A 16,237-nucleotide genomic window follows, 5' to 3' on the forward strand; every position below is an offset into this window, starting at 1 on the left:
CCTCAGTTGTTCCAGTTGCGGAATCTTTCGAATCATTTACGCGTGCTACGCTCAGAAGCTGTCTTGTCATCCAACGCCTTTATGATATTTCGCGTTGCTTCCGTTGTATTATAACCAAATTTGAATTCGTTTAGTAAAACAACGCGAATTTTTCGTTTTCATAAGATCGTGCTTTACAATAACGCGCTTAGTCCGTGTGTGTATGTGTGTGTGTGTTTGTCTGTGTGTCACGAAAATACTCCACCATTATGCAAAACTCTGCGGCGGTGGGATGCCTAACAATCGCCATGCACCTGATAAGTGAGCAATCTACCCTTCCACATTGTCCAGTGGTGTGTTTTAATGTATGTCGACTTTGATAGGTCACGCTAGTTTCTGTCATATGTTAGCGAGAGTAAATAAACTTTTATGTGAATGTATACTTCCAAATTTGCAAACTATCATGGTATATAATAACTGGCTTATTCCGTCACTTGTGTGCGTCTGTGTGTGCCTCATTCACGAAATTCCAGAAGGAGAAGAAGACGGGTACCATGTTGTCGGGATGATGCCCCGGTGCCAGAAAGCCATAGAGTGGGATGTGACAGCTCCCACTGCGTCGGATTGCCCCTACGGTAGGATAGGTTTCTACGACTTATGGGGCCGCGTATACGAGTCTGATTGCTACCTGCACGTGGTGGCCCTGCTTTAACTAAACGCAATCAGGCGTTCGAGTGTGCGCATTGGGAAGGTACGAGCTATATAACCTACACTGTTATATGGCGAAAGCTTCCCATACATTGCAAAAAGGTGCTGTCGTCCAGCACACCGCCAAAGCCCATAACCTGAATGGTCAACTGCCTGAAGGGAGCATGGAATCTTTGGCAACAACAACCATGAGTTATTCGCGTATCTATTTCCAAGCATATTTTCCTGATGCTGCTAACATCCTTTCTTCAAAAAATGGAAACACACATAGATACGGCTGCTTAAATACAATACTAACCAACGCACGTTCCGTGCTCTAATGTAGAGTGTTATCTTCATCACTACGATGATGATATTCACGTAATTACATGTTAGCACATCATTTTGTGCTAATAGTTGAGAGCGGAGGAAATTCATACTTCGAATGTTTCCAAATTGTAGAGATATCAGAGAAACATAGATGTAAAATTAAGTTTGATTGCTCTCCAAATATAGTATTGACGCGCTTCGGAAGAAAATCATGAAATCTCTCATCTATGCCTAAATTTTTGAGGAAAAACGTTGAAAAAATGGTCGTTAAAAGAAAAAAAAACAATTATAATTTTAAAAAAAGTCACTACTGTTATTTTTAATTGATTATTTATTGATCGGTGAAGGCGAGCGAAGCGAACATTAAAAGGCTTTAGCCGGACGTTTTAATGATGACTGGTCTACAATAATGACCTTATTTCAGATAAAAGCAACAATGATTTACTTTGACTTAATGGACGAGCTAATTTCATCGCCGATTACCCGCATCTTCGCCGAGGTGTGCTGTCCTGGAACATAGCCCTGCCTAACTTTCTCGATCATCTACGACAAATTGAATCAATCCATTCGTCGCTGTTCCGTAACGGGCGAAAACTTACGTCTCGCCTGAACTGCCTATCCACCCCAAGAATCCTGAACTCCTGTTTCACTACCTCAGTCCAGAGCTTCTATTTTCAGCCAGGCTGCTTACTCTAACTAGAATCCGGCAAACTCCTCACAACACGTCCAACAAGGTGAACGTTCTGTTGGTCTTCTTAATAGTGTATGACATATATAACATTAATGTATGTCCAAAGAAGTGAAAACGATTTTCTGCAGGCACTCTAGATGAAAGTGCAAGATGTTGATAAATTCCACATGTGTCATCCGCTTGCATACCACTACGATTTCCGCATAAAAATCTTCATTGTGACGTAGGCAAAATGTAGCTAAACAGCCGTCTAAGCAAGTTTTCTTCCCGTGCAGTCAGGTCTCTCCGTCACTGTGGACGATGTTACCCAAGTCTCCCATTCGTACATCCTGATGGGCCGAGTTGCAGATAGGCAGACTCGCAGCTTGATCTCGTTGATGATGGCGGTCGACCACAGGCATTTAGTTAAGGAGTAAAATGCTTTGCTGAATATCATTCTCGTAGCTGACGTTGTTCTTCAGCATACAGCCCAGAGAACAGAACTCAGCACATAGGCTACAGCCAGCTTCGATACTAGGTTGACAACATTTTGAAATTTTGCGCAGCTTCCCACGATTATAGCAAAATCATCGGCGTAGTCGAGATCGGTCAGGAGGCACCCTGATGGTGCTAAGACGATGTCGGGAGGATACTGATCGACTGCTCCTCGCATGATGTCATCGATGGCGAAGTTGAACACGAAGGGTCCTGCCACTGCCCTTTTCTTACTCCCGTTACCACTTCAAACGGTGTTGTATATCCTGCTGGTGTTCGAACTGCAGCAATTGTTCGCTGATTTATGTCATCAGGTAGACGAAAGAACCTTGTTGGTACTCCATGCGAATCGCGTTGACCAGACGGATTCAGTGTGAGGAGTCGAAAGCGGCTCCAAAGTCTACATAGGCTAGTTGCATTGGCTCCGAATACCGCTCCCAGCTTTCGATCACTCTCTTGACGATGAACACCTGGTCAATCGTAGATAGGCCAGAAAGAAAACCAGCTCTCTAGTCACGCGCTCTTTCGTTGCGATGTTTAACAAGTCGGTACAGGATAATCCGCTCCAAAACCTCTGCATATGACACGAAGCAAAGCGACTCCTCCGTATCTCCTAGGATCTGTGACGCATAACTTCTTGTCGAGAGGAATTATGATAGCGTGTCTCCAAGAGTCAGGTATCTTTTCGTCTATCCATATTGAACGGATGATCTTTGTCACCTCACGAATCGCGGAAGGAGGAACTTATTTCAGAACTTCTGCGCTACTTCCGTCGTCTCCTTTTGGATGTAGAACAGAAAATCCGACTCAGATAGTGGTTCTTCCTTGACCGCATATGTCTCATCAATCTAACGTCTTTTCGTTTTGCCGCTATACTGTTTTAGTATAGCTTAGGCTTTCAGTGAGCTCTTGTCCTCCCACGAATTCTCAAACTCATTTGCTCTTGATGTCCATTCGTTTTCGCAGTCTTTTTGCAGCTGATGACGCATTTTTCTTCTCAGATGATTTTCCTGGCTAAAACTGCTAGAGCTGTGGGCAGTGCATACAGGATTATACGTGGATTTTGTTTTTCAGATGCAAAGGTTAACTTTTTCTGCGGCAATAAAAACGGGAGCTTTCCCTGGCAGCGTTCTAGATGCACTTCGTGAAGGAATTCGGATCGCTGAGCTTCTTTCTGGTCCGTACTCTAACACGGGTAGACGCATATTGGTTGGATTTCGTTCTGCATTCTTCGTCTCTCAGACCTGCCACGTCAACTCGGTTGAAAAGGAACTGCTCGGTTTCTCTTGTGGAACCGTATCTTGAAGCTGAGAAGAACTGGACGGTGATCGAAGTCGAACCCAACTTCTTAAAAAGCTCTAGATTCTCTGATGACTAACTTAGAGATGTTCGTCGTCAGAGCGTAGTAGAGCTGAAGTCTGAGAATTCTCATCTTCCGTTACGATCCAGAGTTTACCACCTGGATCGTAAGTGCCCATTCGTAGGTCCTCTGCGTTCCCGCAGTCGTAAAAAGGCGCATCTAGAACCTGAGCCGAATTCCCCCACCAGATTGTTGTAATCGCTTCTCACAGCTATCGCGCAGCTATCTACTTTCCTTTCATCAGCATCACCGCGGTATATGGTGTAATTTTCGATGCTGATAACAGGCCGATCTCTGAGGCTTATCTCCTGCAGCGCAGCAAACGGCACACATAGATATCGTAAAAGCCTGGGCAGAGCATTTGTTGGAATTCACTCAACAGCATTCGGTAGTTCAGCGCGACGAAACGGATGGTTGCTGTGAAAGATATCATGCTCTCTTCAAGTATCTGACCTTTGAGGATATGGGCTTTGATGATGTGCTGGACGACAGCACCTTTTCACAATGTGATCATTATATAAATATATTCAATATTCCTGATGACATAAATATATTTCAAGAGGCAATTTTGCAAAACGACTAAAATAAATGAAAGCGGTTAGAATTCGCTATGTTTCCAGCACTATATATTCCAGTCACCTCCTTCACACTTACACGCCGAACCAACATGATGGAACACCGCTGATGTTGGCATTGAAAAGATATCTGGCTCCTACTAATCATAGTTAGTGCCGGAATACGAATCAGCTAAAAGGTTTGCTAGTGAAAATATTTGATTATATACTATTATGCTCTCCTGCCAAATATCATTACTGTTCCCATCGATATCAGAGCAACAACATAGACGTTGACCTCAAATTCTCAACGATATAAAAACTTATTCGAACTTATTCCTGCATGACGATATAAAAGTGGCAACACTAAATCAAGTACACAGGAAAAAAAAAACAAAGCATGTTTTTCCTTCTAAACTATTTTCAAAAGGACTGTTCTTTGACCAGTAACTACAGCTTAATAGTGACAATAACAGTTTACAATTACATGTCTCGCGATTTAAAACATCTCCTCTCATAACATGAGGATCATTGCAAATTTCTCAAGCAAAAGAAGAGGTTGACTGTCCTCGTTTTTTCGTAGTAAAACTATTTTTCTGAGTAGTCATAGTAAATAACTAAACGGTATATGAGTAGTGCTCATTCTGAACTGTTGTCGACGTTCTTTGTATATTGAATGCGCAGTTTTTCTATTGCTGTAGCCTGGATTGGGAATGAACTTTCTTCACTAGCAAGTAACGTTTCGGCGTTATCGTTTTCGTCAGAACCTGGAAATTCAAAGCCATCAGTGATTCATCCTCTCAAGCGTCTCATCGCCATACAAAAAGCATTCAAACGACAAGGAAACCTAAAGAACAACACGTCAGCTGGTGCTTACCTCATTGTGGTAACAGACCACCACGTATCACAGCTATAAGTCACGAGTGTTTTCATACGAAACATTTATATGGGACATTGAACTGTCTATTTCAGACTACATTGTTCTTAGAATTTCATAAAGTTGTAGTTGGCTAAAACTCAGTACAACAAAATTCATTAGGCAGTATCAGATTTTGATATCTTCTCTCTTTTGCAGTCATATAAAATGCTCAGTTGCTTGATTCAAATAAAATAGGAGTGGCATAAAACATCACATCAAATAAACACAGCAATTACGCTGAATAATTTGTATAGAAACAGAAGGAATATTGTATGTCGACGTTTTAGCATCATTCTTTGTTCCATCTTATCACAACCTGTTTGCTTCTGTTCACTAACAATGCGCTTTCTTTTCAGTTTGTCGCTACGTATTGCATCCATTGGTAGCTTTCGTTATTCGTAACATTTCATTTTTGGTTTTCGATGTGTTTCCACTTTTTCAAACGTTTGGAAAACCAATCCACCAAAAGATTTCCAAGGAAAATGATCGGTTGAGATTAATTTGGTGCCACATTGGCTTAACGACGGAATGGATTACTTGAGTTCTTTACATTTACATCGCTTCTCAGTAAATCCCTGAACATCACATGATATCACATCTGCTCTCTCTCCCCCCCCCCCCCTATCTCGTGAAAGAGCCATTTTTGGTGGTTTTCTTTGCGAATTAATAAAAACCATGAGTATTCGTCGCCTGAGCAGCAAAATAAATATTTGATTAGTACGTAAATAGCTGTTGAAACATCCAGAGTTGCATCACGACCGTAGAGCTGGCGATGAATCATTCATAATGTGGTGATTGGGTCTAAGTAATTTTTTTTTAGCATATAGATACATTTTTCTCATACAGGCACGAATTTTATGGATATAGGAGGATAGTGTGTGATGTGTATTTTGTTTTTGTCAAATCCTGTTGACAATTTCTGTCTATTGCTACATGTTTTTTCCAAATGCAGGAACTGATAAAATTATTTCAGTTCGAATTCACAATCTCAGTCTATTAGTTTAATTGAACTACACAATCCTCGTTTATATATGTTTGACCAGTCAAAAGTACATAAGAAAATATAGTTTAATTGCACTGAGAAGAAATTTGCAAAGTACTATCGGAAATACCATTCTTATCATTTAAGCCTCTGGAAAAACAATTCATTCCGTTAAGAGTATACTTATTTTCGTTTGACGCATCTGTTACATTTCCGGTGAATCGCCATGTTGCAGATTTAGGCGGGTCATCGGAAACTAAAATATTCGGATGCACGGCGTCAATTAACTCCACAAACCCAAGTACTCGGCGAGAAATGTTGACCTCAGCTCACCGATGGGTCCTTTCATTGCTGTGGCTTTATTTTCCGTGAATGAATTCTATGTTATCACAATAAACGAATATTTGGATAGTTTTTTTTCTTCCTATCCGTTTCTGCTACCTCCAAACTATGTTCATATGTTTGAATTGTTCTGCCTGTACATACGCTTCCATTTTTTTACAGAACTCTCTAAGTTGTTATCTTCAATTTTGTTTATGTACCAGCAACTTATTGAATTATTCGTATCTCACGATTTTTTTAAGATGTAGGAATCGAAGTGAAATCGAGATTGAAAACCACTAATGCTATGTTGTCTAACCAAAATGTTCTTTTTGGAAAAAAAAAACTGTGTTTGTCTCGGGTGTTTCTCCTTAATATCGTTCTAGACATTCGGCCTTTACGGAGCCGGTCGAGAACCGCCCCAGGAAAGCGAGAAAATCTTCCGGGAAAGTGTTTTTTTAGAGCAAACCGGCTTTTCAGCACACTATTTGAGCAGGACCAGCGGTCACCGTTCAACGAATTTTGAATTCGCACGTTATGCATGTGAAACTTACATTTATATATATATATATATATATATATCCTCTTTCTCTGTAAGGTATGTAATATACAATATGCTGTCGTAAATGAGGCTTTTAATGATGGTTTGACTGAGCCTACATCTTAATGGTGGTCTGTTTTGACAAGTACGTACGCGTTTTCACAAGCAGCAAAGTTCATCCGCCATTTACGGTGGTATTCCCCCGAAGATTATCTTATCTACTCGCCTACTCTTCAACGAATCAGTCGTATCGATGTAGAATTGTCAACGAAACCTGGATGTTCTCGTCTATAGGTCGCGGGCCACCCCTACTATTGTCACTTCCTTCTTGTTGTGTAGTGCTAAATCACTGAACATTAGTCTTGCAGTCTTATTACATTCTATATCTGAACATGAGCGTAAAAACACGGATTCAAGCCTTGTCATAAACAAAAAATCCAACATCTTTCTTCAATGTGATCGTTCTTGAACAGTCGGTGTTACTGCGCGCGAATTAAACACTCTGCTAGTTCCAGTTCCGTTTATTCTGACTTGCGCATTTAAGACACTACCGGATTCTGTGTATTTTCGTAGCTTACATCATCAACCATGTGACATTCTCGAAAATTGGCCTAGCCCCAAGTGGCGATCCTGCCAACTCTGATATGATCTATCTCAGAAGCCTCATTTTTGTTTCCTATTTCTCTTCATCTCTCAACTTTTTCTCATCTTGCATAGAATCTACATGGTTTTCCCACAACTTAAAAAAATGCATTAATTATTACTTCTATTCACTATTCCGCCTAAATCTAGTGGCTCTATCCTTATGAATTGTGCACCTTGAAGTGTTCTGTTTTTCGCCAGTAATCTCAAGGCCGCTGTTCTGGTACGCTTCGCTCATGACTGTGGTGTCCTATATGCCTGTAAGCTTATCTTCAATTTTATTGTCAAACAATTTTACAAGGATTATTTTTCAAATATCGTGAAATGTTAGTCGTTATGTTTTTCGATTTTTAAGATTAACTTTGTGCGTAATAGTCATTTTAAAACGTAATCAACAAATTCCAACATTGAAACAATTTATTTCAGATAACTATTGGGCAACAATGAAATCAGTAACGTTGTTATTTGTCTTGCTGCTTACAGTTATGCACTTATCACTTTCCATCAGTCATGACAGGTCCATTTACGAGGCTCTACTGAAGTAAGCAGGCATTTTTATTTAGAAATGAAGTTAACCCGATAGCTCCGCTAGTATTTTCGTGCTGCATCGTTGCAACGTTCGAATTCGTGTTATTGGAGAAATTCTAGCTGATGTGACTAAATCCACAAAAACATGTGATCCTAGACGTGTGGGTGTCTGCTCAAAAATCCGGATATTGTTAGATATTGTTAGCTGAATGAGTCAGAATAAGAACGATTGCAAGTTTGCACCTGCTATAAAAGCATTCTCAGAAATGAAAAGCAATAAAATCTCTTGGTTTTGGTGCAATTAATCATCTCCCGGCTCAACCTCTTAGAACGAATGGACATCGTAGAAATGTCGGTGAAATAGTTGTTATTGTTATTATGTTAAGTAAATGTACTAATGATTCAGTGTTTTCCTACCTCTGTTATCACAAAATTCTTCTAGTTGTGTACATGAACAAGTAGGGAAATGTGTGTTTCACTTAAAGCTGCACTTTCACTACCGTTGCAAACGTTTCGATTCCATTCCCTTTTTCTTGATTCACACCCACCGAACACGTTCAACAACAGAAACTTGTCAATCTGGATTACTTTCCAATACGCTGGTCCATGGGAACGTTTCACGTGAGAGGGAGAAAACGTGAGGTTCGTGTGAAAAGGACTGGAATTGTTAGCAAGCGTTGACAACGTTTAGTTTAAGAATTAGTAGCATTTTCATGGAAAATGACTGCGATAGTTCGAAGTAATTAAATGTGAGGTTAACATTATTTCTACATGAAACATGAATTTAGAAAAAAGCATCTAACAATAGCTTATTGTAGAAATATGGAACAAGAACTCGCAGAACGTGAACTACTGCGAATCATATCAAGGAGGGAACGAGCGATCGTTGCTGAGTCAGAGCCACGAGAAAGAAGGTCATCAGAAAAAAAGTCATATCCACGAAACTGCTATTTCTCACCGATACAATGTTTATTCACTCGTTCATGAAATAATCTACTAGTTGATGCGTTGTTCCTTTCCTTCACAGCAGATCTCGCGATTTCGTTTTAATCGCCACTATTTTCAAATTGCATAATAGCGACTAATAATCTCTTCTTTTTTTCTCGTTCCCTAGTTCCAGTCTTATTTCATTCTTCACCCCCGGTCGTCCTTACGTGTCTTAGCACTAACAAAATGTTGATAATTCATCACTAACACAATCACTAATCAACTTCAAACAAGACGTATTTGTAAATAACGACAACACCCCACTAGTCGTAAGTCATTCTCGTTCTTCTTCGAAAAAGAATGTGTTGTTTTTTGCACATGAGTTCGTAGTTTATGTTAACAATACATTATGTCTTTTTAATAAAGTGCATGTTAGTACATTGTTGGATAGTGATGTTAAATAAGAAGTGTCATCGTAGTAAACGATTTTCGCAAAAGAAAAAGTTTAGCATCAACCACTATATGATGAGAAAGATTGTGTTTGTTCTCAGTAAAGGAAGCAGAAGCAAAATCACACCTATGATAAGTTAACTGTGGTTATTTCCTTATAGTTCAGAGACTTTCATAGCGGGTGTAGCATAGTCGATATGAGGTCACTGTTGTCGCACTGTCGATGGTTCAAAGCCGCCCAAGTCTTTCATTGAGATCGCGGGTAGATAAATTGGTACCAGACCTGTCTGGGAGGATAAAAACGCCGGCCTGATCGTCAACTGTCCCCGGAATGTCATTCTGTAGGCCAACTCATGACGCTCAACGATTCCGAACTGGGGTCAAACGTGTTGGCGCACCAATGTTCAGAAGAACGAAGCCCTACAAGAAATGTTAGAATAGTTACAAAGCCATGGTAGAAGCATAGATATGTACGCAACTTAGTATGAGCTGTACATTAAGAATGCTAGTAATGCTTGATCATGTTTAAATGGTCTGGAAGATTTGTTTATAACCAGGAGGTCTCTGGATAGTACTATCTCTTGCAGTGGCCGTTTATTCTGTAAGTAAACTAGAAGCAGTTGTACTAAGTGTACTAGAGCTTACCACTTAAGTATACATCTATTGTTATATTGATAATTGTTGCATCGTAACGTACAAACCCACGGATCTCCCTCACTAGAGAGATCACAGCCGGTTAATCGCGAGGCTACGTGGCGCGTCCCCGGGTGGCGGATAGGGGGCAAATTGCGGACCAAAAGCGATCTTGTGCCTGCCCTGAGACGCAGGTGGATTCAGGAGATGGACTCCCTGTTCCTGCTGAGCCAGGACTGACTCATAACATCCTTGTATCCCGCACGTCGGTCCGGCCAAAAGCCTGCAATCAAGTGACTGGGAGGTGCAAGGGCGGAGGTTTCGAGTCGATTCCAACAAATAAGCTCCACATGTCCACCCCGGGAGAACGGAAGTTCCCCCAAAAACTCATGGTACTAGAGGCTTGCAACCTGTCCATGGGTTTTAAACTTGTTTTGCATGTCACAGTAATGGAAAAGAGTATCCTGATTCCGGAGGAAAGCCTGGTACGGTAGCGCCAGGTATTACGGGGTTGCAGGAGTCATGTAGGCTACCAAAACGGAAAAAGACTAGGATGGCGATCTGTACTTATAACGCACGTACGCTTGCATTGGAAGCGGCCATCGAAGATCTGACGATGCTAGCCAAGAAGATTTAGTGCGACGTCATCGGACTGACCGAGACGAGACGACGTTACTCTCTCAACGCCGTATATGAAACAGGAGAAAAACTGTTCTTAGGAACATGCGACAGTAGAGGTGCTGGTGGAGTTGGCATCCACGTCAACACGAGTATGGCTAAGAACAGCGACTCTTTCGAACAACTTACGACCCGAATCGGACGTCTGCGGATGAGAAGATGTGGTCCAACACCACATCTTCTCATCCGCAGACGCGCACGACTATCTTCGTCGATTACGCTCCAACATCAAGCCACAAAGAAGAAGAAGAAGTCGAAGCTCTCTATATGGACCTGGAGAAGTTCTACAGAGATCATGTCTGTCTGATCAAGACCATGTCTTCTACAAGGTCATAATTGGCGATTTCAACGCCAAAATTGGCCCAAGAAGAACGCCGGAGGAACTTCACATCGGGACCCACGGCCTACAATGGAATGACCAGGGGGAGAGGCTCTCCGAGTTCATCATGACGACTAAGACCATCCATGGGAACTCGCAATTCCGGAAGTCCTCCTCTCTACGCTGGACGTGGAAGTCACCCGGTGGAGGGTACCGTAATGAAATAGACCACATCATCGTCAGTAAAAGTTTCTGCCTGACGGACGTCGCTGTTGTACCAAAGTTCTATACGGGATCGGACCATCGCCTCCTCCGAGGAAGATTTTTCTTCACGAGGAAAGCAGAGAAAACCGCCATGTTCAGAGAGAGAAATTCCAGGACTATCATCAACTGGGATCTCTTCGGTACGCTAGCTGGCTTTTGGGAAGATTCCGCAATGGACAACATCGACAAGGAATATGACCGGCTCGTTGAACACCTTCACGACTGCGCGAAGAAGGCCGAGAATTTTAAAACCACCAAGAGACGCCTGTCTCTTGAAACTCTTGAGCTGATACGCCAGCGTGGAGCAGCACGAGCCGCAGGGAACCAAGAACTCACGTTCGAGCTCGCAAGGCTTTGCAGAGAGGCGATAAAGGAAGACCTTAAAGAGAGAAGAGCAGAAGTGCTGGCTGAAGCTGCAGAGGCGGGGAAAAGCATAAGCTATGCCCACCGAGACTTCGCCAGTCGCAAGACGAGGATGACTGCTCTCCGGAACCTAAAGGAAACAGCCACTGCATCGAGAAGGGGGATGGAGAAAATCATCTACGACTTCTACTCTGATCTCTTCGACAGCCATGTTCACTTGCGTCCTCACCATCTGAGGAAGACAGACAAGTCATTCCAGAAGTTCTCCCGTCCAAAATACGACATGCTATCATGTCGGTAAGAAATCGTACAGCATCCGGTCCCGACAGAATAAGACCAGAACACCTTCCGCCAGTGCTCATCAACACCCTTGCGAGGCTCTTTACACGTTATCTGTCGGAATGCAAGGTTCCTAAACAGTGGAAGACCAGCAAGACGGTGTTGTTGTATAAAAAGGGAGATCCACATGACATCGGCAACTATCGTCCAATCTGCTTACTATCCGTCATCTACAGGCTCTTTACAAGAGTGATCCTTAATAGGATTGAAAAAGTCTTGGATGAAGGACAGCCGTGCAAGCAAGCAGGGTTTCGAATAGGATTCAGCACGATTGACCACATTCACACTGTTCCGAAACTCATCGAGGTATCACTAGAATACAAGATGCCGCTCTGTCTCACCTTCATTGACTTGAAGAAGGCCTTCGACTCAGTTGAGACGGAAGTGGTCGTGGAAGCCTTGGACAACCAAGGCGTCCCTACTCAGTGCATAAAGGTACTTCGAGAGTTGTACAGTAACTTCACGACTGGAATGTCGCCATTCTACAAGAACATCATCACTCACGTGAAGAGAACGAATGCTGACCGAATTCCATGAAACATGTGGATGCATCGGTCTTCAGCTGAGTCTGCAAATGACGATGTTCATGCGCAACGGATGGGTCTCGGATGCCCCTTTCACGCTCAACGGAACGAACATATCCGAATGCACCAGCTACGTTTATCTGGGTCGGGAACTGAACATGATGAACGACCTGACCCCTGAGCTGGGCAGGAGGAGACGAGCGGCTTGGGGAGCGTACAAGAACATCGAGGATGTAGTGAAGAAGACCAGGAACACCCGGCTCCGTGCTCACCTCTTCAACACCACCGTACTTCCTGCTTTGACCTATGCTTCGGAAACCTGAGCATTTTGCAAGCAGGAAGAAAACGCGGTGAGCGTCATTGAACGCGCAATTGAGAGAGTGATGCTAGGAATATCCCGTTTCACGCAAGTGAGGGACGGGATTCGAAGTTTTCTCCTACGTCAACGATCGAAGATTAGAGACGCCGCCGCATTTGCCAAGGAAAGTAAAATAAGGTGGCCGTGAGGCGCTTTAACGACAACCGTTGGACCAGAGCCGTGAGCGACTGGGTTTTCCGCGATATTAAGCGCACTACAGGAAGACCGCCGACCCGATGGTCAGATTTCTTCACGAAGTCTTTCAAAGAAAAATATGATGCTCTTCGTGTCCCACGCGAAAGGAGGAACCACTGGGCTACTCTGGCACGCGATCGGGACAAATTGAAGAATTTCTGGTGTCCGCTCGACCAGTTCGAAGATCAACGGGAGTCAAGGTGATCAAGGTGATCAAGGTGATAGAATCCTGTAAACACCTCTTCCTTCCACGGGGATCTTCATCCGCGGGATATGTTAATGTCATTAGTTATTCGTGTATCTACATACCAGATGATAATAATAAGAAATAAATTCGTCTGTTAAAAATTGATTTTATATTCAGTTTAAAAAAAAGCAATGCAAGTCTAGAGTTGAACCACACTGGCGTATCAGAAAAGGTCAGAAGACAACCTTTACCTCTTTACGGAATTTTTTTAAGAATTGATGAACTATGTATAGTGATGAGAGGAAGTAAATTTATGTGCTTTAAAAATGTATTTTAAAATAGAAATCCAGAAATGGCTAACAAGAGGTGGAACCTCCTGGAGCAGGTATTCCTTAAACGCTGTTGAGTACTACATATTCACCATCAACTCCTTTGAAAAACACCAACTAAGTGAAAAGTACGAATGGTGATGTTGAACCCTTTTTAATAAAACATGTTAAAATTGGAAAAAGAGTAATGAAAATTATCAAACTTGCTAAGCTCAGTGGAACTATTCTTTTGTGTAATAGTAGAATTCTACTTATTTAGAGAAGTCAAAATTGTTCAGTTTTCCTTATCCTCTCCTCCTTCTCCAGCTCTACACTCCAGTTGTCCAGCAACATTTTAACTGAATACAAATGCGTAACTTCTCAGTTGAAAGTTAGCAGTATGTCTGTATGGAACACTGTATGGCATTACAATGTGCTAATTTATGTAATCGCTGTAATTGTAGAATTTGATCATTTCTGCTTAAGGAATACATACTTTCTTGTAGATTACTTACTTGTTAAAAATATAACATTGGAGAGGATTAATTGTTATAAAATATGTAAATTACGGGAATAGCAGGGTTGTAATAATTGTGAGTACTGCATTTACTTTTGATTTTCCAGGCTCTTCAAAAGATGATGGACGCTAAAACAATATCCTTAATTAAAAACAGTTTCCAATATTGGTTTTGGCTTCCAAACATCGCTGCAAGTAAAGCTCGTTCCAAAATTCAACCAAAATCGAATTGTTACACTTCGATGATGTTATTCGAGTACATTTCCGCTATCACTGGACATGTACTATGTACTTCTATTTTAATTGCAAACGAACAGTGCCGTAGAGCACTGTGCGATGCTGTTTCTGTTTTTACTTGTACTTGTGAAATAGATATTTCAACTTTTAATGCTATTTCGACTGAAGGGAATGTATTAAATGTGAAGCAGTGGTAAACCTAGCATTATACGCCTCTGCATACGGAAAGTCATACTTGGCCACGCGTCAGAATTTCGCAGTCAAGATCCTTGGTCGTATTTCGATAATTATCCCGAACAATACATGCAACTTCTGACCCATTTTGCTACACATGTCCATACCAACCGCTAATAAACTCGAACAGTCGTCGAAAACCGCACATCAAAGCAGTTTTTTTCTGGATTAGATGACTTTTAATATGTAAGACGATGACTACCTCATCTCAATGCAAGAAATATATTTCTCCAACACGCACCACAAGAACATGTTGTGTTTGCCTGTCTACTGTCACAAAGTGATTTCTCTTTTTCATTTATTTATTACTGTATACCGATGGTGAACCAGAAAGAGGAAAACAGATTTTGTCTGAGTCGAAACAAAAACCAAAACAAATTCTGCGCTCGATTTTTTCGCAACAAAAATGGTGCAGTCGTTTCCTAGGTGCGTAACCAGATAGTTCTCCTCCTAGTTAAGGTGAAAGATTCTCCTATAACATCTGTTCCTCTCTTCTTCTCTTTTATTCAGCTATCTTATTTACTTGTAAGCAATATCGAAAATATATGAACTCTCTGGATTATTCATATGAAAATTATATGTATGTATGAAGAGGAGGCAGATCGTTAGATGTTCACAAGTGGAATTCCTCGCAATTGAATCATCATTAGAAATGGATAACACCATTTACAAAGGGCCCATATGTCCTTCGTATAACTAATTACATGAACATTTCCTATATAAGCATGCTTATCGTTGGAATATGGCGATCTTATAACAATCTACATCACTCGCCATTTTCAACAAACAAAATCGCTTCCATCTTCTCCTTATAAATTTCTTGAGAGAAAAAAAAGTTTTTTTCTTTGGATGAGGCAAAGAGTGACGTAACGTCGTCTAATTGCGCGGTTTTGTTCGCGAATCAGAAAGGACTGATCGTTGCTCCGACCACTTCTAGCCACACTTGTTTTGGTGGTCGTCGTCGCTCTTAAACAATATTGAGAGCTTTGACGTTACTGGTACTTCTTTGTTTTTCTGGATAATTTCTGGAGTTTTTCATCCACTATTGTGGTGTGAAAATTCTTCCATGAGTTGTTCCATTTTATTTAACCTTATCATTTTGTTAATTGTAGGTAAGCATGATGAAGTGGACATTGCTATCCGTTCTTGCTCTAGTCTGCATCCTGAATGCGTTCGCTTGGGCTGATGCGGTACGTTTTCTAAAATGTGTTAATGTCCTTATTATAATTTCTTTTTTCCAAACTGAAACTACCACTGGAAGGTTATTTGTAATTTCAGAGCGAAGATAGCAACATGGACCAGCTTATGGCTAGGGTCTACCGAACCGTTTTCCTGAAGTCTAAGCGTAGTCGTAAGTTGCAATTTTAGTATAATAAAAAGCCTAAATGGCTCTTTTTATCTTTCACCGGTCAAAAATGGAATTTTCTCTTGTGATTTTTGTTGAACCTGGAAGAAAAGAAAGAAATTTTAAAAGGCGAACTTTTTTGTCGACAAAATCAAAAATTCACATCCTACTGGATTTTAGAAAAAGGTTCTCGTAGGAACAAGATTTCATTAGTTTCAGCATCGATGGGTTTGTCATTGGCTGAATATATGGCAAATCCACAAGGAGGAGACAACTTTCACTTCATCCCATCCGGTCGAAAGTAGACATTTTCGTTGATAGCATCGCCAACATATTCTGCTCGTGATTTTT

The 16,237-nt window shown here is 41.4% G+C and overlaps 1 protein-coding gene across 4 annotated transcripts; it reads left to right on the top strand.

Moving 5' to 3' along the window:
- Positions 1 to 2,337: 2,337 nt before the first annotated feature.
- On the top strand, positions 2,338 to 16,191 carry RB195_025436 (uncharacterized protein; the record flags this gene model as incomplete). Of its 4 annotated transcripts, XM_064213580.1 has the most annotated exons (9): positions 2,338 to 2,475; positions 7,692 to 7,740; positions 7,907 to 8,021; positions 8,827 to 8,922; positions 10,466 to 10,654; positions 10,751 to 10,839; positions 10,889 to 11,939; positions 12,185 to 12,485; positions 12,544 to 12,828. In XM_064213580.1, the coding sequence occupies 9 exons, from the start codon at positions 2,338 to 2,340 to the stop codon at positions 12,826 to 12,828; spliced, it is 2,313 nt and encodes a 770-aa protein (XP_064069459.1). The 4 variants fall into 4 exon arrangements, with proteins under 4 accessions (XP_064069459.1, XP_064069460.1, XP_064069461.1 ...); XM_064213579.1 differs by lacking the exons at positions 2,338 to 2,475; positions 7,692 to 7,740; positions 7,907 to 8,021; ... (2 more) ...; positions 10,751 to 10,839; positions 12,544 to 12,828 and adding exons at positions 15,654 to 15,731; positions 15,820 to 15,892; positions 16,106 to 16,191 and having other exon boundaries at positions 10,856 to 11,025; positions 11,394 to 11,939; positions 12,158 to 12,416; XM_064213578.1 differs by lacking the exons at positions 2,338 to 2,475; positions 7,692 to 7,740; positions 10,466 to 10,654; ... (2 more) ...; positions 12,185 to 12,485; positions 12,544 to 12,828 and adding an exon at positions 3,236 to 3,356 and having other exon boundaries at positions 8,827 to 8,995.
- Between the last annotated feature and the right edge of the window lie 46 nt (positions 16,192 to 16,237).

The sequence above is a fragment of the Necator americanus genome, chromosome X, assembly GCF_031761385.1.
Source record: "Necator americanus strain Aroian chromosome X, whole genome shotgun sequence".
Taxonomy (NCBI): domain Eukaryota; kingdom Metazoa; phylum Nematoda; class Chromadorea; order Rhabditida; family Ancylostomatidae; genus Necator; species Necator americanus.